This window comes from Schistocerca americana, chromosome 2 (genome assembly GCF_021461395.2).
Source record: "Schistocerca americana isolate TAMUIC-IGC-003095 chromosome 2, iqSchAmer2.1, whole genome shotgun sequence".
Taxonomy (NCBI): domain Eukaryota; kingdom Metazoa; phylum Arthropoda; class Insecta; order Orthoptera; family Acrididae; genus Schistocerca; species Schistocerca americana.
This window is the reverse complement of record NC_060120.1, coordinates 506,410,156-506,431,758: the sequence shown is the minus strand read 5'-3', so window position 1 is coordinate 506,431,758 and position 21,603 is coordinate 506,410,156. Positions and strand designations below refer to the sequence as shown.

The following is a 21,603-nucleotide window of genomic DNA, read 5'->3' as shown; positions in this document are numbered from 1 at the left end:
CGTAAAGAAAACAGGACCGATCCTTCCACAATTCTCTGTAGTAATCCAGACGATACTGTTGCCGCTGACGAACAATCGCTGCCTGGAATAACGTATTCGATTCTGTTACTTGAGAAGTCTTCGAGCCACTCACATACCTGAAAATTTAACCTGTATGTTCGGGCCATCGTTAACATTCTGCAGTGAGGCACCTGTCCAGTGCTTCAGTGCTTTCAGGAAGTCTAGGGAAAATGAACCCCCGGTTGTGCTTCATAAATGGATCACAAAGTATAGAGTGAAAAAAGGGCAGGTTGACTTTCGCACGAGCGATGATCTCTAAATCTTTTCTGATTTCTGGAAACAAGCTTCTCTATCTTAAGGAAATTTATTATATTCGAACTTAGAATATGGTCAAGAATTGTGCAGCCAATCGACGTGAAGGATATCGGTCTGTTATTTTGTACGTCCATTCTTTTACCCTTAATGTATAGGAGCGTCCCCTGTGCTTTTTCCAGACGCCTGGGACTTTGCAATGAGTGAGAGATTCGCGATAAATGCAAGCTAAGTGAGGGCCCAATGTCGAAGATTACTCTCTGTAAAACCAAACAGTGAATCCTTCCGGAGTGGTTTGCTTTCAGCGATGCCTCTTCCTGGATTCTCCATACGAGACAGTCAAACGCTGGTATGTCTTTACGGTCCTTCAGCGTGAATGATACTTTACATGCAAAATTTAAACTTCAGCTTTCCTTTTTGCGGTTTCCCGTTGTCACACTAAACTGGTCGACGAGTAAATGAATAGAATGCTTCGAACAGTTTAACGGTTTTACGCGGGACCATAATTTCCTCGACTTCTCGTCAAGATCTTTCGCTGATGTAGGACGACGGAAGTTCTATGCTTCGCACATCGATCTTTCCATACAAACACAAAATGCTACTAACTATTGCCTGTCGACATTTTCGCTTTCTTTTTGGAACCGAGAGTTTAAGTTGAATGCTGGGGTGGCTCCTTGGAAATGTACACACCTGGTATCATCCAGCATCCCTTCCCTACCCGTGCTTGTGCTCTGATCATCTTTTAGTCGATGGGACTATTTCCCTTCCGGCTTCCAGTAGCACTTCAATCACCTTCTACAGGCCGAATGGCTAAAGTTATGAAATATTCCTGACGTTACAGGAGTATGAATCCATTTCCTCCATGTAACAGACGTATGTGTTGAGAAACGCGCTAGAAAGCCCGAATACTTTTAGTTAGCACCTCGTATATCCATAATCGTGAGTAAATTAATTCATATTCGTGGCACAAATTGTTGTCATTTCATAGAAACTATAAGTTTATTGAGATGGAGAACTGTGCCGAATAAAATGTCGCCTTCGAAAAGCAACAGCTCTCGTCTCGTCGTGAACAATTCCTTTTAAATGGTCTATGGTTGGACAGCGTACAGCCTTCTTCAGACTGATCTTTCGACAACACGGGAGAAGTGCCAACTGTGAAGCAGGAAATGGAAATGAAGTCCCATGCTTCTTGACAGAGCGTAGGGGAACGATGCGGGAGACCCGCACCGCCCTACTAGGTAAGGTCCTAATGCAGGTGGTTTTCCGTTGCCTTCCTTTGACGGTAATGTGCATGAATGATGATAATGAAGGCGACACAACAACACCCAGTCATCTCGAGGCAGGTGAAAATCTCTGACCGCGCCGGGAATCGAACCCGGGCCTCCATGTTCAGAAAGCAAGACTGCTACCGTGAGACCACGAGTTGTGGACTGTGAAGTAGGGGACGGTCAGTTTTAAGAGCGGCGTCTAATAGCAGCAATGGCGAGTCGGCGTTGTGTAACATAGACAATGCCTTTGCATTGCGAGGTTTCGACTAATATAGTTGACTGGCTGATTTGGTTGAGGGGACCAAACAGCGAGGTCATCGACCCATCGGATTAGGGAAGGACGGGGAAGGAAGTCGGCCGTATCCTTTGAAAGGAACCATCCTGACATTTACCTGAAGCGATTTAGCGAAACCACGGAAAACCTAAAGCAGGATGGGGGTACGTGGGTTTGAACCTTCGTCCTCCCAATGCGAGTCCAGTATGCTAACCACTGCGCCACTCTTCAGGAAGATCTATTTACAAAGGCCTTACACATCACGTCAAAGGTACGGAAACAAAAAATATGAAGGATATGAGCAGTTACACGAGGAGAAAGCTCTAAGAAGAGGAGGAAGAAGAGGAAGGAAAAATCAAATAGTGTGCCGTTCAGATGCGCTACAAAATTCCACTACTCGTAGCAATGTTCATGCACTGTTTCACGAATGGTGGTTTAATAAAACAATGAAGGTGCAAATATCATGGTCAGACAGCTAGATGAGGCTCTCATGTTAATAATTTACACGTTATCTCTGTTCAACGATAAAATATTATCTAATAAACGTAGGTCCCTTCTCCACTCAAGGCGAGATCATACCTTGATCCACGTAAACTGCTGTTGATGAATTTATGTCCTAACGCTTGACATATAACAGCTATAGAACTATGGCTAGATAAAAATCCCTCTCACCTCAGCGAATTGCTGCATTGTCTCTTCGCTCAACCTCTTATCACCAAAATAAAAACTTCTCATGCTCTTTGCCACGTTTGTTCGATCTTGCGGATTGATTTTAGCGTTAGTGGGGAGTACGATTTCTAAGTCCTCGTTAAAAGCATCCAAGGCCTCTTTACTGCGACGAAGGTCTGAAAAAAAGAAAATTCATCGGCGTTGCACATGTTATGACATGTTGGTAAGGAATGGTATGGCGATCAGGAAATTATACCTGTAACTAAATTTTAGAAATACATCGTGTCTACATTTTCAGAAATATATGTCTCTGTAAGGAGTTGTACTACATACCTCAACAGTTTTAATGTGTTGCGCAATAAAAGAACACAGAAATGAGAAACAATCGCACAAAAGCATTTTTTAGTTGCGATGTTGGGTTGTCAGTACTGTTAGCATGCTGTCACTGAGGGGAGGGCGATGCTAAAAAGTCTTAGCCCAGAGACACTGCAGCCGGCCGGTGTGGCCGCGCGGTTCTAGGCGCTTCAGTCTGGAACCGCGTGACCGCTACGGTCGCTGGTTCGAATCCTGCCTCGGGCATGGATGTGTGTGATGTCCTTAGGTTAGTTAGGTTTAAATAGTTCTAAGTTCTAGGGGACTGATGACCACAGATGTTAAGTCCCATAGTGCTCAGAGCGATTTGAACCATTTTTGAACCAGAGACACTGCAATAGACGTGCATAATATTTAGTAGGATCATGCACAAAAGATCCAAGAGCTGGCATTCAGATAATTCTCTTGTCTCTCACTGTTCGATTTGTACTCATAATATTAGGCTATTAGATCTTCTTGAGTCACAGAAACAGTTCCGCTCGTCATCCTCCATATTTCAATGAGATGAAGAGATGTCAGTATATTGTGAAAAAAGTACAATCTCGTGTTAACTTTGAAGTTACTTGCTGATTCTTGTATTTCTGACGGATTTGATGCAGCCGGTTACGAATTCCTCTCCTGTGCCAATCTTTTCTCTCAGAGCAGCACTTGCTATCTACATCCTTAATTATTTGCTGAATGCAACCCAATCTCTGTTTTCCTCTACAGTTTTTACCCTCTACAACTCCCTCAAGTACCATGGAAGTTATTCCCTGATGTCTCAACAGATTTCGCGTCATCTTGTCCCTCCTTCTTGTCAGTGTTTTGAATGTATTCCTTTCCTCGACAGTTCTGCGGAGAACCTCCTCATTCCTAACTTTACCAGTTCACCTAATTTTCAACATTCTTCTATTGCACCACGAATCAGTGTTTCTATTCTCTTGTGTTCCAGTTTTCCCACAGACCACGTCTCACTGCCACACAGTTCTGTGCTAAAAACATACATTCTCAGCAATATCTTCTCCCTCCCCAGTATAAGGTTTTATATTCCGGTGAATATGACAATGCAATGAGAGAAACCACTGGCTGGTTGGTATGCTGTACACGTCAAGTCATCGATTTTGCTGTGTTACACAGAACAACAGATACTCTATCACGCATTAGACATTCATTCTTTTGTCCCAGAATTAAAATAAAAATACCTCCAGTTCCACGATTTAGACCATGATTTCAGAGAAGCTACGGTTGTTATAAGGCAAGTGAAGAAACTGAACATTTCAATTGCTGTCCCCTATGTCCCACTGATAGCTCGTTACATGAATCGAAATGGGATCTGTTATGGATCACATATCGAACAAACAGCTCTATCTTTCGAAGTAGAAAATGACGCACTTTTAAAACAGAAATGCCGACAGGATGGTTAGCAGTGTTCCTTTACGTATATTTTTGTTAGGCATCAATGGACCTGACCTTATGCTTCCTTTGTTACGTCCCTTTCTTTCTTTTTTCTGCTCAGTGTTATAATGACATATGTCAAGGAAATCGTTAAAGGTTACAAACATCGTTGTCTCCTGTAAATATCCGTCGGGAATTATGATTCACTGGCCGGCCACGGTGGTCTCGCGGTTCTAGGTGCGCAGTCCGGAACCGCACGACTGCTACGGTCGCAGGTTCGAATCCTGCCTCGGTCATGGATGTGTGTGATGTCCTTAGGTTAGTTAGGTTTAAGTAGTTCTAAGTTCTAGGGGACTGATGACCACAGCTGTTAAGTCCCACAGTGCTCAGAGCCATTTGAACCATAAGATTCACTGGCACATCTAGACTGTACACTGCAGCTTTAAACCCCATTTTCAGATGTCACCAGGTAGCTGCCAAATATTTTTATATTTCTTGTAATAACGTCAGGAAGCACATGTATCCGCTGGAGATTACGCTGTGGCTTCCAGAAGATGGATGTACATTAATTTTTCAGAACATTATAACCATCTACCTAATCGCCGGTATGTCCATCTTTGGCACGGATAACAGCTGCGACGCGTCGTGGCATGGAAGAAACGAGGCTTTGGTCGATCATTGGAGGGTGTTGGTACCACATCATCAAACACGAGTCAACTAAATCCTGTAAACTCCCGCGAGGGGTCAATGAGCTCTGACGCCAAGTACAATCACATCCAAGTAATGTTACGGGAGCCAGCACATCAACTGGAAATTGCCATTGCCGTCGGGAAACATTATCGTCATGAAGGAGGGCACGTGGTCTCCAACCAGGGTACGATACTCCTTGGCCATCATGGTGCATTTCACGATCACCACCAGATCCATGGATGCCCATGTGAATGTTTCCCAGGGCATAATGCAGCTGCCTCCAGCATGTCTCCGTCGTATAGTACAGGTGTCAAAGAACTATTTCCCTGGAAGACGACGGATTAGCGCTCTCTCATCGGCAGGATGATGAAGATATCGGAATTCATCAACCCTTGCAACGCTCTGCCACAGCTCCAACGTCCAGACACATGATCACGTGCCCATTTCAGTCGTATTTGACATGTCGTCGTGTTAAGATTGGTATATGCATGGTTCATCGGATGCAGAGTGTTCGGTGCACTGTGCGTGCACACTATTACTCTGTCCAACATTAATGTCTGATGTTAGTTCCGCCACAGTCCACCGCCTGTTCTGTTCCACCAGTCTGCCCATCCTACAGCGGCGTCGCAAGTTATTACACGATAACATTCAGTGCAACATAGCCCTCTGTATTGGACCTTAGGAAGCTGCTAACTTGTGTCTTAGCCATGACTCATAAGCACAGCTGTCGCTGCTAGGCAGCGTGAGAACGGCTCCTGTGACACTTCGAGCGACTTTACATTCATACCTTCTACGAATCTAAATAAAAGACATCAAATATGGACAGATTATTTTCAAATTTGATATACTAGTTTTTTTTTTATTCAGGAGAAGGTCTCCATAAAATTTCTAAGTCGTGCATATTACAGTTCCGGAGGTTCAGAAAATTACCTAAAACACCCCAAATCGACACTTAGAGTACAAAACGCAGTTATGAATAATAACAGTTTGCCTTTTAGTATCATTTGAAATAATTACGAGAGTTCCCAAGGTGTAGAATGATTTAACTGAAATTTTATTTTCAAAACAATTATTTTGCATTTTTGTAGTATAAAATTCAGAAAAAATTATTACCTGTTTATTAGTTTGTTGTGTGAAGAAATGAGAATGAGTGAGAGTGTGTATGTGTGACATACGTTGATATTCAGTATTATATTATGTACAACGTTACGTAACTAGAACTTGAGAAAGTTGTGTTTCACTCACATTGTTGATGACGTATGTCTAGATGTTATTGCTTTTGTAAGAAGGCAGCCAGAATGGCCGTTTGCAGAGTAATCATTTTCTAAATTATTTTCAACATTAATTTTAATTTCGTTTTGTTTTATTAAATATTGTGTAAGTATTTGCATTTTGGAAGACGCAAATCCTTTTCTGAATAGTGATTGGCTTAGGCGAGTTTTGCCGCGAGAATAATCTCGAAGGATCATTTTGATTGGTCCGCCAGACTGATCAGCCAATCAGAACGAAGTACTTCCCGCGCACAACTAGTTAGTTATACTGGGAGAGAGGCAGTCTGAAGAAGAGTAGCTCGTCAGCGTCGGTTGCGGAAGGACAATTTAAATGTGCTGTTTCTCATTATGTATAAGATGAAGAGATATTGCGTTCCTCTCGTTTAAAACTAGTTGCAAGAAAATCCGTTGCAACTACGAACAGTTTGATGAAAGTTGGAAGTTACGGAATTGCTTTGTTTGAAAGTTGTTTTTGGAAGTTTTGGAATTGCCTTGTTTGAAAGTTACGGGCGTGTGAACTTTCGGCCTTTTTTGAACATTTCCGCGTGCCACGTTCCGTATTCATTTATGGAGTATTTTGGCGAGCAATTTCTCTTAAAGAAAACAATTGAAAAGGGCCGAATGTGAATCTCACTATTAGTAGCGGAACTGTGACTGCGAAATCGCGTAGTCAATCTGGTCGGACTTATTTGTATTTCTGGCTGCTTAGCGTGTGAAGTTGTATGAACTGAGAACTGCGAGTTGTAGTTTCGTTAGTTAAGTAAATATGAACTTAATGGCTGGTTTAAATATGGGCTTAAGGAAATAAAAAAGACTTGGTTTCGAATTTTGAACAATTTCTAATGACAGAAGCACCAACATTACCACCCGACGTGTATTACGAGATAACTGTAGGAGAGAAGGCTACTAGAATTTACGCGGACTTTGCAACGTAAGTATACGCGTCGTTTTTATCAATGCTGCTTTTCCGACGTACTTTTGCAGAGAAAAGGGATGGTGAGCGGACGCCGTACTGAGGTAGGTGGATTTTTGCAGTTGAACAGTGCACAGTACGACGAACGAACGAAAATTTAACTCGCCCCGCCGCACTAAGATGTCAGACATCTGTAGTGAGAGGTGGCCGCCCAACCATGGTATCGCCACATGTTGAAAACACTCACTGCAGCACTCCTCTAACACACGACCACCCATGCAGTTTCCGTAATGTTCGTACCGAGCCTCCGGGCTTACACATCCAGCCCTCAGTGAAACTCAGATCGCGCACCTTCCTCATCCTATGCACGGACAGCACGCTCACTGATACTACGGGCACAGTGCGTGTGTCTGACTAGCAGACATACTTCACCAGGTGGCGCTGCTGTCCCCTGGGCAGGTTTATATCGATAGTAGGTCGATGGTCATAATGTTCTGGCTGATCAGTCTATATGCAGTAGGTTTCTCGAGGGACCGAGGCAACATTTCGGTTTTTGCAAAGCGACGAGTGCTCGCACGCAAGCCAATTATTTGTGTGTGTGTGTGTGCGCGTGTGCGTCTCTCTCTCTCTCTCTCTCTCTCTCTCTCTGTGTGTGTGTGTGTGTGTGTGTGTGTGTGTGTATGCTGTTAGTGGTAAAGCTATTGATGGAAGTCCATAACAACTCACCGGCTATTTGATACAAGCCCTCCATCGAATTTACTCCCATGATGACCGGTACCAAGCTGTGTTGGCCCTTAGCCAACACATCTTCGAACTCTTCGCTGATGAAGGCCCCGCCTTCTGCGTCGGTAGGTTCCAGAACCGGACGGAATGGGCTCATGTCCAGCCGCAGTTTTTCCTGAAAACGTAAGAAAAGAACAAGGAATGCTTAGTTTAAATGTTTTGTCGTCAATGAAGCCGTTGGAGACACAGCACGAGATCGTGTTGGACGGATGTAGGGAAAGAAATTGTCCCCATGGCGTTTCGAAGAAACCATCATGCCTCTTATCTTAAATGAATGACAAATGCTATAAAAAAACAAAATTTGTATACTGGACGGCTGTTTGGTTCGAAATGCTAACTGACTACTACACTACTTCGTACGTGCAAAATGTGATGGGTGTTTGAAGAACAGGATAACAGTTTATTTTTGTGAAAACTAGACACATACCTCACTTGTCACAGATAATTTTACAAAGTTTTTTGCACTTCATAAATTAAAAACATAGTACGTAATCCTAAAAAGATAACATGAAACACCATAGAACTTGGATAACAAATTTGTCACTATGCCGTCGTCATAGGTTATCTATTCTGTTTTTGTATCGTCGTCTCCAGTTTCATTGAAATAATTCTCTTAACTCACGGATCTTTATTTTTTTTAGTTTTGTTTATTCCAACAGACCTAGCTTGTCAACGACCTATTCTAAATATTTTATCTTGGCTACAACAGCTGTGTTACTAGTCGTGTATTTTGTTACGAACAAAAGATAATTTCTTGCGCAACTTATAAGCAGGTCTCTTGGTAGTACGACTCTTGACATAAGAGATTGTTACTAGATCAAATGCCATAGTAATTATTTAGGTTCCTGGACGCTAGGTAGAATTATCCTTACTTTGGGAAATAACATATACAGGGTGTCCCATTCATCTTGACCACCTTAAATAACTGTTTGTCCACATGCAAATTACAAAATGCTTTAAGCAAATGTTCTTTAGCCGTCAGGGGGAAATCAATCAGCATGATTCCATTCGTTGTAGCTTTCTTTTTTACAAGATATGAACAGTAGTATGACTTTTTTTTTAAATGCCACCCTGTTTTTTTATTCGGTAATTCATTTCCTCTCCTAAGGACCTATTCAAATATGTATCACAGTGTACAATTCACTGTAACACAACTTTATTAATTACATAACACAACATTGACTTTGAGCCCGGGATCACAAACTCGTCCACCTGCTGGAGTTGCCAGAAAACAAATGAAAACCAAGTAAAAACATAACACAAAATTGACTTCGACTCTCCTGTACTATTGCCTAGGAATAGAACATTGAAAGGTACTCAAAGTGGTGACCTTCAACAGCGGTACACTGGTGCACTCGTTGGATGAAAGAATATTTTACTGCTTCCAGTGTTGCCTGCTGAAGAGAATTACAAGCAAGCGCGATACTTTCTTGTATGTCCTGAGTTGAAGGAATATCGCGATAGACGTCTTTAATTCATCCCCAAAGAAATAAGTCCAGAGGACTTAAATCAGGAGACCTAGCAGGCCAAGTAACTGTTCCTCCTCGAACAATCACCTTGGCAGGATACCTTCGGTTCAGAAAACAACGTGCACGCAAGTCATTATGTGTTGCACATCCATCGTGTTGATACCACGTAAGCATTCTGGTTCTTAGCGGCATTTCATCCAGAAGAGGAGGAAGAATTCGTCTGAGGAGGTTGGCATAAAATGGCTCTGAGCACTATGGGACTTAACTTCGGAGGTCATCAGTCCCCTAGAACTTAGAACTACTTAAACCTAACTAACCTAAGGACATCACACACATCAATGCCCGAGGCAGGATTCGAACCTGCGACCGTAATGGTGGCGCGGTTCCAGACTGTAGCGCCTAGAACCACTCAGCCACCCCGGCCGGCGGAGGCTGGCATACTCTGTGCCGTTTAGACTACCATTGCTGAAATAAGAACCAATAATTGTAGTACCAAGCATCCCACAGGAGACGTTGACTCTCCATTGACGCTGATGTTCCACCTGTCTAAGCCATCTTGGGTTGTCTCTGGACCAATCATGCATGTTCCTTGTATTTACCTGTCCTTTGTTTGAAAAGGAACATTCATCGGTAAATAGAACATGGAGAAGAATTTCGGGTTGGCGAGGATTTGCTGCTGTGCCCACTGACAGAACTGTACATGATTCTGGAAATCATTCCCATGAAATTCTTGATGTAGGTGTTCATGATAAGGACGGAACCGGTGACGTGTAAGAATACGATGTACACTCGTTTTGGGAATGCCAATTTCGTGTTCAAGCTGTCATGTGCTCACATGTGGATTCATAGCAACGGAAGTCAGAACAGTAACTTCGGAGTCTTCGTCTGTGCGAGTGCTACGACGATTGCTTTGTCGTGGGCTGAAGCTTCCCGTTTCTTGAAGCATCGCAACAAGACGAGGAAACAACCGTCCGTAAGGTGGGTTCTTGTCGGGATATCGCTCTCTGTACAGTTCCGCTGCCTGCGTAGCATTTCGACTACCTTCAACAACAATAAAAGAAACGTTATGTCGTTGCAGTTTGTAGGAAGGACAATCTGCACTGTATACCTACTCTACACAACAGCATTTAAAAGGATTAAAGAACTGTACCAAATGTACTCATACATAAGAAAACAGTATTGCAATTACTGTTCTGCTACCTTACATTCTCCATTAATGAGTAGCGTTTCTACCTACTCTTCGTTGGTGTACATTCTACTCACGCACTTCTTCAACCGACGGTGGTTGACGGAATGACGGGTGTGCATTCTAATTGTATTTACATTTGTCCTCTGTCTACGTCAGCACGTGGATGTGTTCCATTACCCCGAGTACCTGTACTAATCGCTGGGAGCGTCAACGTCAATGTTGTGTTATGTAATTATTAACGTTATGTTTAAGTGAATGGTACACTGTGCTACATTTTTGAATAGGTCTTTAGGAGAGGAAATGAATTACCGAATAAACAATACAGGGTGCCCTTAAAAAAGAGTTATACCACTGCTCATACATTTGTAAAAAAGCAAAATTACAACGAAGGCAATCATACAGAATGATGTCCCCCTGACAGCTAAATAACATTTGCTTGAAACATTTTGTAATTTGCATCTGCACAAACAATTATTTAGGGTGGTGAAGATAAGTGGGACACCCTGTATAAGGTTGACCATGTTTGTGTTACTGTTTACTACGGAGAAAGAGTTGACGGTCATAAGCAACATTCTTGGATTTGGTATCCACAAATTTCTTTCTTACTGTATTCGTCAATTTTCAAGAACGCATTCGTCGGTAAAGATGCGACAGTGGAAGAGACGTGCTAAATTTCTGACATGTACTAGGCAAAAATGAAAAACCCGCGATGCTTTAGACAATCCTGTGTTAATCAAGAGGCTCAGATTTTTACTTTGTCCAGCTATCGATTGAAAAACACTATTTACAATCGTTGCCCCATAGAGGTCATAAAGTAATAAAAGAATCGCTTAAGACTAGCCCACGGCGACAAAGGACTGCGTGAAAATAGAAGAGGATCGTGTGACACTATGGTGGGTCAGTTCCATGAAAGTTGATGGCTTCACACAAAAAAGGAAAACTATATTAAACCATCCTCTACAAAGAAAGTTAAAAAGAAATTCACAGCTTCCATTCCTCTCACATGCGAACCCTCCTTCAAAACAGAAAAAATTGTCAGACCACGGAACGTTAACATTGCCTTCACAACACAGTAAGACAAACACCTAGACACGATGTTAACACACATAGATATAAACACTCACAATATGGCATTTATAAAATAGTATATAGCACCTGCAAAGCCCTCTACGTACGTCAAGGTGGGAGACTTTCAGAAGAGATTCAACAAACATACAAAATGCCTACCACACTAATACCTATAATAAATCCGTAGCAGCCACCCACATGTAAAACACAGGCCACCCCTTCCATGACAGTGCGCATTATTTTCTTATATTACATAAAATGGACAAGTGACACCAAATGGACTTATAAGAAGCAAGTGTTCACTGAAGGTACAGTACATGGAGATATGTTACTAAATGATATACTTGAAAGGAATAATACCAACATCTTTAAAAACCGCTCCCATGTTGAAAGTCTATTTCACTGAAAAAAAAATTATCTTTTCCAACTAATAACCTAGTATTTGCCATGACATAAATACATCTAGATATCAGTGTTTCATCTTCGCGGTATACTACCGTTTTAGCAATAGAAACTAGCTTTTAAGAGGCTTTGGACTGATGTAAACACATTACAGTGAAAGCATTAAGTTGCAGTGTACTGTCCTCTGTGTGTCAAACAACGACATTACCAACAAAAAATGTAAGTAAATGCACTAACAAAATGACTAAAAACCTTATCACACAATATACATACCATAACGTATATATATATATATCTCCCTGAGCAAGCGTCGTTTTCGATACGTAACCTCACTGATAAACACAACAAAGGAAACTAAGTTCATCCAGATAACATGGGCAAATTTAAATAAAACCACAGAAGCCAAAGTTCTAATATTCGGGACAAAACACATGCGCTCCAAACAACCGTGACATCGAAGTGAGCAAGCTTAGTGTTATAACCTCGTGTGAGCGAGCCTCGAGAATGTTTTCCACCAGCGTCCTGGCGGGCACCTTCATCAACGAATCGAGGAGCTGCTGCGAGCTGTTAGCCGGCAGTTCCAAATGCCTGGCCAGCCGGAAGCTCCTTTCCCTGGAAGGGATGACCAGACTTAGCGGCGTGAAGGCTCCGCTCTGGAGGATGGCCCGGTGAAACAGCCCTGTAACACCAGTCAACACCATCTCAGGAGACAGGCCAGTTAAGCGACATCTGGATCGCAGTAAGAGAGTACTTCATGGTGCAAACTGCTGCTTCGTTTATTAAGGAGATGGTTATCCGACATTTCCTCGTTATTTAGTTACCCCAATAAATTGTTTAGCAGGAAAATAAATTTTTGTCTTAATATGTTTTAAAAGTGTAGGTACGGTATAAATAATACAGTATAATCATTTAACATATAACTATAATATTACCTTAATACAAAACTTTACACTGAGGAGACAAAATTCGTGGGACCGATATGCATATATACAGATAGTGGTAGTGACGCGTTCACAAGGTCTAAATGGGTACTGCATTGGCAGAGGGTCGTTTGTACTCGGGTGATTCATGTAAAAAGATTGGCCGGCCGTTGTGGCTGAGCGGTTGTAGGCGCTTCAGTCCGGAACCACGCTGCTGCTGCGGTAGCAGGTTCGAATCCTGCCTCGGGCATGGATGTGTGTGCTGTCCTTACGTTAATTAGGTTTAAGTAGTTCTAAGTCTAGGGGACTGATGACCGCAAATGTTAAGTCCCATAGTGTTCAGAGCCTTTTGAACTATTTGTAAAAAGATTTCTGACGTGATTATGGCGGCACAACGGGAATTTATAGACAGTCAATGTTAAATGGTAGGTCGGGCTACACACCTGGGATACTCAATTTCGGAAATTGTTAGGGAATTAAGTATTCCGAGATCCACAACGTTATTACTGTGCCGACAATACGAAATGTCAGACATCACTTCTCACCACGGACAATGCAGTGGCCGATGTCCTTCACATAACGGCCGAGAGGAGCGGCGTTTCCATAGAGTTGTCAGTGTTGACAGATGAGCAGCACTGCGTGAAATAATCTAAGAAATCAATGTGGGACGTACGACTAGCGTATCCGTTTGGACATTCGAAATTTGGCGTTGATGGCCTTTGGCAGCAGATGACAGATGCTAACAGCATGACAGCGCTTCTATTGGCCTTGTGACCATATCAAATGGTTCAAATGGCTCTGAGCACTATGGGACTCAACATCTTAGGTCATAAGTCCCCTAGAACTTGAAACTACTTAAACCTAACTAACCTAAGGACATCACACACACCCATGCCCGAGGCAGGATTCGAACCTGCGACCGTAGCAGTCCTGCGGTTCTGGACTGTGACCATATCGGTTGGACCCTAGACGACTGGTCAGATGACTTCCAATTTCAGTTTGTAAGATCTTATAGCGGGGTTCGAATGCGGCGCAGACCTCACGAAGCCATGGACCCAAATTGTCAACAAGGCACTGTGAAAGCTGGTGGTAGCTTGATAATGGTGTTGGCTGTGCTTGCATGGAATAGATTGGGTGCTCTGGTCCAAGTTAACTGATCATAGACGGGCTACTGGCAGCTCATTTGCAGTCATTAATGGATATGATGTTCCGAAACTACGTTAGAATTTTTATGGATGGCAGTGCACCATTTCACCGGGCCACAGCTGTTCGCGATTAGTTTCAAGAACATTCTCAACAATTCGAACGAATGCTTTGGCCACCCAGATCGCCCGACATGAATCGCAATGAACATTTATTGGAGCAGACAACTATAGAGGCAGCATGACTCAATATTCCTGCATGATACTTGTAACGACTTCTTGACTCTATGTGATGTCGAGTTGCAGCACTACGCTTGGCCAAATGAGATCCGACGCAATATTAGGAGCTATCCCTTGACTATTATCATCTTGGTGGAGAATTACTTTAACACAAAACTTTATTAGAATAACAGTTTTAGCTTTCTCCGTTGGAGCGAGAACACATAAACACTGCAGTAATCCCACCTATGTGCTGGGAAGAAAGTGATTCTTAAGCAGAATGTGTTGATATAAATTTCCATTTAGAAAGTTACGTAGAACTGATTAATTTCTAAAGATTTTTGGGCAGATTTATCAATTTATATCCATTGTTTTGGACTGATGTTGGACATAATGGTGTTCGGAAGTATCACCAGTCATTTCACTAGTACTTGAAGGAATACCAACTCGTTAAAAGCTGAGTGGTGGTAAATAGTGTTTTACCATCGACAGTTGGACAAAGTAAAAATTTGAGACTCTTGATTTGTCATATATGTTTCTGTGAACCAGCTTTCGGCTTTCTAAACCATGACCAGACAAGATGGTGGAGCCGGTCCACACAAAATCAGCGAGAGTCTGTAGTTGTACAAAGGCTATTACACGGTAAGAGGTATGACAGTTTGGACGTAATACACCTATAAGAAAAACACAAATTGCTGCGCTCAAATTTGAGATGGGTACAAAAAAAATATGTAATGCATTGAATGTTTTAGACTACAAGGATATGATTATAAATCTCTTGTTTGATACAATATGCTTAGGTCACTCAATTAGTAAATTTCGTACTTCACTACATAATTAAGTATACCTTGTTATATACCCAGGTAGAATGGAAACATTGCAATTTGTATTTCTCATATGTATAAATGATATTCAAATGATATTCAAATCCTCATATATCTTTGTATGTAACAGTTTTTGTACAACTAGAGGCTCCCACTGTGTGTTGAGTCTTGTCTTATGACCTTCCTTCTTTCTTTGAGTCATCAGTCTTCAGACTGTTTCGATGTGGCCCGCCACGAATTCCTCTCCTGTGCCAACTTCTTCATCTCAGAGTAGCGCTTGCAACCTACGTCCTCTGGATATATTCCGACCTCTGTCTTCTTCTACAATTTTCGCCATCTACAGCTCCCTCTAGTACCATGAAAGTCATTTCCTGATGTCTTAGCAGATGTCATGTCATCCTGTCCCTTCTTCTTTTCAGTGTTTTCCACATATTTCTTTTCTCTCCGATGACGCTCAGAACCTCCTCATTCCTTATCTTATCAGTCCAGCTAATTTCCAACACTGGTCTGTAGCACCACACCTCAAACGCATTGATTCCCTTCTGTTCGAGTTTCCCCACAGTCCATTCTGAGAACATTCTCACTAACTTCTTCCTCTAATTAAGGCCTACGTTTCATGCAGGTACACCTGTCTTGGCCAGGAATGCTTTTCTCGCCATTGCTGGCCTGCTTTTGATGTCTTCCTTGTTCCATCTGCCATTGGTTAACCTTTTTTGCCTACGTAGCAGAATTCCTTGATTTCAACTACTTCGTAATCTCAGTTACAATGTTTAGTTCAATTCTTGAGCCTTTCTTTTATTTCCGTCATTGCTTCTTTGATGTATAGATTGAACAGTAGGGGCGAAAGAATACGTCTCTATATTACATCCTTTTAAATTCATGCACTTGGCTCTTAGTCTCCCACTCTTATTATTCCCTCTTGGCCCTTGCACGTGTTGTATATTAGCCGTCTCTCCATATAGTTACCCCTATTATCCATAGAATCTCCACATCTTGCACCATTTGACAATATCCAACGCTTTGCCCATGTCGACAAATCGTATGAATGAATTTCGATTTTTCTTCAGTTTTGACTCCATTATCGATCTCAACATCAGAACTGCCTCCCGGCGGGGTCAGGGATTTTCTCTGCCTCGAGATGACTGGGTGTTGTGTGCTGTCCTTAGGTTAGTTAGGTTTAAGTAGTTCTAAGTTCTAGGGGACTGATGACCATAGATGTTAAGTCCCATAGTGCTCAGAGGCATTTGAACCATTTGAACTGCCTCTCTGGGCATTTGCTTTTCCTAAAGGCAGACTGGTGCTCGTCTAACACATCCTTAATTTTCTTTTAAATTCCTCTGTGTAATAGTCTTGTGAGCAACTTAGATGCATGAGCTGTTAAGCTGATTGTCCGATGATTCTCGCACTTGTCATCTCTTGCAGTCTTCGGAATTGCGTGGATGATATTTTTTCGAAAGTCATATGGTATATCCTCCGACTCATGCAATCCACACACCAACGTGAATAATCGGTTTCTCGCCATTTCACCCCAATAACTTTAGAAATTCTTGTTTAATGTTATGTATCCCTTCTGTCTTATTTGATCTTAAGACTTCCAAAATTCTTTTAAATTCTGTTTCTGGATCCCCTATCTCTTCTATATCGACACCTGTTTCTTCTTCTACCACACCAGACAAATTTTCCCTGTCAGAGGCCTCCAATTTAATCTTTGGATCTATTCGCTCTTTCCTCTGCATTTTCAGCGGAATTCCTATTGCATTCTTAATGTTAACACCCTTGCTTTTTTTTAATTTCAACGAATCTTCTCTTGACATTCCTATGTGCTGACTCAGTTCTTCCGAAGATCATTTCTTTTATGATTTCTTAACATATCCTATGCAGTCATTTCATCTTAACTTCTCTGCACTTCCTAATTATATCAGTCCTGAGTGACTTTCATTTTTATTCCTGAATTTTCTTCAACATTTTTGTACTTTCTTCTGTCATCAATCAACTGAAGTATTCCTTCTGTTACCCTTGGCTTCTTCGAAGTTACTTTCTTTGTACCCATCTTTTTCTTTCAAACTTCTGTGGTTGTCCATTTAGAGGTGCCCATTCCTCTTCAATTGTACTGCCTAATGATCTATTCTTTAACGCAGCATGTATAATGTAAGAGAAAGTGAAGCGTATCTCGTCATTCCTTAGTGCTTCCGTATCCCATCTCTTTGCGTATTGATCCTTCCTGATTAGTCTCTTAAACTTCAGCCTACTCTTTGTCACCACTAAATTGCGATGTGAGCCTACGTCTGCTCCCGGGTACTCCATACAATCCAGTATCTGATTTCGGAATTTCTGCCTGAAAATGTTGTAATCTAAGTGAAAGATTCTCGTAACTCCAGGCCTTTTCCAAGTATACCCACTCCTCTTACGATTCTTGAACAGAGTATTCGCTATTTGTAGCTGAAATTTATTGCAAAATTTCATTGAACTCCCAATATATCTAGAATGAGCCTCCACACTTTACTTTTCACATTTTCTAGGTTCTCTACCACGTCAAAACTCCTGACTTTCCAAGCCCCAAATCGTTATCATTTCGTTGGCTACTCAGTATTTTCTCACAGTCACTTCCCCCTTGGCAGTCCCCTCTCCGAGAAATCCGAATGAGGGCTAATCGAGAATATTTTGCCAATGGAGAGATCATCACGAATCTTTTTCAATTACAGGCCACATGTCCTATGGATACGCAAAATGTGTCTTTAATGCCGTGGTTTCTATTGACTTCTGCATCTTCATGCCATTGACTGCTGATTCTTCCACCTTTATGGGCAGTTTTCCACCCCAAGTGCAAGAGAAAATGGCTCTGAGCACTATGGGACTTAACATCTTAGGTCATCAGTCCCCTAGAACTTAGAACTACTTAAACCTAACTAACCTAAAGACATCACACACATCCATGCCCGAAGCAGGACTCGAACCTGCGACCGTAGCGGTCACGCGGTTCCAGACTGAAGCGCCTAGAACCGCACGGCCACACCGGCCGGCAAGTGCATGAGAGTGCAATGAACATCTGTCTGGTCCTTCTCTTTCTTTGAAAAGACCGTTGGTGGAGTGAGGTTGACTTCTTACGATGTAAATCTCTGGCTGACATTTCGGATGATTTTTATTCAAAATGTAAGCGCTGGCGGCGTAAGAACCCGAAACTGGAGACATTCTAATTACTACTCAAACCCATTACCACTGTTGCACGATATCCTGAGCTAACAGACGGTTCAGAACAAAACGTAAAACATAATGTCATGGAACATTAATATTGTGTCCTTCAGTTTGCAGTATCACTAGTCGGCCAATTGAATCCTAACTTTACGAATTTGACGCTATTATCGTTTCTTTATCAGCTTAATTTTACATGTTGAAGAGTTACCACCATCTCTATGATTTATAGTGTCGTTCACACTGACAAAATTTTTCCAAAGCCGCATATCGCAAGTGAAGCCATTTTCGTTGAAATTTCTCCAAGCGTTCCAGAACTACACGCACGGAAAAAAACCACAGCACCAAGAAGGAGCTGTACGGCATAAACGAAAGTTCGTAGGCGTGTTTCTACACTTTGAAAGATGATGTATATTCAAATTTCGAGCCGGCCGGTGTGGCCGTGCGGTTAAAGGCGCTTCAGTCTGGAACCGCGTGACCGCTGCGGTCGCAGGTTCGAATCCTGCCTCGGGCATGGATGTGTGTGATGTCCTTAGGTTAGTTAGGTTTAATTAGTTCTAAGTTCTAGGCGACTGATGACCTCAGAAGTTAAGTCCCATAGTGCTCAGAGCCATTTGAACCATCAAATTTCGCGCCAGTCGCATAAACAGTGTCGCTCGTAGCACCACTGTGATTATACGAATCACTTTTGCCTTAAATACGCGCTGTAACGGTCGCGAGTGTTAGTTACCTTTGTGACTGGACATGGCGGGTTGATGTTAGTCAAGAATACCTTTGAGGTGACAAAGAGCCATTATCAACACCTCACTGATTTTTAACGAGGTCGTGTAATAGGACTGCGGGAAAGTAGATATTTCTGCCGGGATACTGCCGATTGACTTGGCAGGAATGTAGCCACTGCACATGATCGCTGGCAGCAGTGGTCACGAGAATGTACGGTCGCAAGAAGACCGGGCTCCGGATGACCCTGAGGCATTACCGAGAGGGAAGACCACCGTATTTGGCGTATGATTCTGGCGCATCGTACTGCATCTGCAACAGCAGTTGGCACCACGGTGACACAGCGAACTGTTAAAAATCGGTTACGTAAGGGTAGTTCCGAGGCCCTATAGAGTGCATTCCACTGACGCCAAACAAATGCTATTTTCGACTTCAGTTGCGTCAAGCAACAGCTTAGTCGAGGGCAGGGTGTAAGTCTGTTGCGTTTTCTGATGAAATTTGGTTTTGCCTCGGTGCCAGTGACGGCTGTGTGGTCGAAAGAAGGAGACCAGTTGATGGCCCGCAACCAACCTGCCTGTATGCTAGATACGATGGACATACACCTGGAATTATGGTCTGAGTGAGGTTTGGCATGACAGCAGGAGAACTCTCTGGTGATTCGAACTGTGTGCAGCCATTCATAAACTGCAATCCAAAGGGTGTTTACCGAAAGGATAACGCTCGCCAACATACCGCGATTGTAATCCAACACGCTCCACAAACTGTCAACATGTAGCCTTGGCCTACTCGATCACTAATAACATTACTATCCTTATACTGACCGATCAAGAACAACAGGCATGGAACTGAATTCTTCAAACTGACACCAGGCACCCTTAATTTAATTGCTGCAATTTAATTACATTTTGGTGTTCCGATTCTTTTCCCGTTAGTATATACATAAGTCTACCCACTCTTTCCTTTTTAAACTCATCCCTACACCCGTGAGTGTTAGTAGTCTCTCAACGACACTGTAGTTTTTATCAGAACGTGAACCATATTCAAAAGTTCCTTCAGTCTTCCCCAGAGATGTTGCGGGGGTCACGCGTATTTGCTACTCACAGCTGCGACTAGAATCCACGTGCTCTCGGGCGAACAAGAGATATGGCTGCGATGCAGTGGTAAACATTTACTGGTTAACCCGATTTATTTTCATACACTGCTAAACTTACGAAGTAATGTTAACATTGGCCAACAGCCTCTAATCTGCCCCCGAAGACTGGATGAAACTTGTCAGTGCTGCAAAATTAGAATTGTTATTCCGAGTTTCGACCGCTGGATGTAGAAAAGCTGATTGTCACCTCTCTGCAGTCAACTGATTACTAGGAACTGTCAGTGATAATATACCAGTCTAAAACCTCTCTCCGCCACATCACTCCTTAAAATTAGGACAAACTCAGCACTCGCACAAAGAGTCAGAATTCACACGGCGCGCGGAGTCACGTATTGCGAGGCCCGCCGGAGCTTCGTGTCCTCCCTCGGGCATGGGTGTTTGTGTTGTTACAAGGCCAGATCAGTCAATCATCCAGACTGTTACTCTGCAACTACTGGAAAGGCTTCTGTCCCTCTTCAGGAACCACCGTTTGTATATAACATATTGAATTTTTCTTCAAAACTGAGATGAGATCTAAATGTGTTGTATTCTCAATTAAATGGATTGTATGTAGTGCACTCACTTTCGAGCGCGAGTGCAAACGACCATTTGAAATATTAATACCATCCGTTACATCTCATAAACTGTTTGCTACATCTAAATGAGGTTTTGTGAAATGACAGCATGCAAAGCGGAGAATAGTTTTACATATACGTAACATGTCGAACTTGCTTACCCACTGCGATATAGAAGTAACTACAGATACGATCAGAAAAAATATGTAATTATGTAAGGGCCATCGATAGCTGGTGAAATGAGAACAGGTCTCTAATAATGCAATTGATAGAATCAGATTTTTTATACTGAGCATAAGCGTTTCATTAAGTACTGACCTGACATATCCTAAAGCTATTATTTAATGATAGACTTGTTTCACGAATTGTCGAAATTGCAACATGCATTACCATGTTACTGAGGTAAAATTGCGAAGAACCGTCTATGATTTTGCTGTGGAAGCTAATTTTGAGATGGAAACTACGGAAGGAATTACTGTTTTAAATCCAGATGAAAATACACTGAAGCGCCAAAGAAACTGGTACAGGCAAGCGTTTTCAAATACAGAGATACGTAAACAGAAAGAATACGGCACTGCGGTGGGCAACGCCTGTATACGAAAACAGTTTGGCGCACTTGTTAGGTGGGTTATTGTTGCTACAGTGATAGCTTATGAAGATTTAAGTTAGTTGGAAAGTGATGTTATATCGGCGCACGAGTGATGGGACACAGCATCTCCGAGGTAGCGATGAAGTTGGGATTTTTCCTTACGACCATTTCACGAGTGTACCGTGAATATCAGGAACGCGGCAAGAAAATCAAATCTCCGACATCGCCGTGGCCGGAAA

At 42.3% G+C, this 21,603-nt stretch overlaps 1 protein-coding gene across 1 annotated transcript in view; it reads right to left on the bottom strand.

The window, feature by feature from the left end:
• Positions 1-21,603, bottom strand: part of LOC124594999 (esterase FE4-like) — a 58,418-nt gene that overhangs the window by 24,400 nt on the left and 12,415 nt on the right. The window contains exons 4-6 of the mRNA XM_047133543.1: positions 12,537-12,733; positions 7,870-8,041; positions 2,527-2,699 (exon numbers count right to left, since the gene is read on the bottom strand). Of these exons, the coding sequence (XP_046989499.1) occupies positions 2,527-2,699; positions 7,870-8,041; positions 12,537-12,733 (542 nt within the window). The remainder of the gene's footprint in view (positions 1-2,526; positions 2,700-7,869; positions 8,042-12,536; positions 12,734-21,603) is intronic.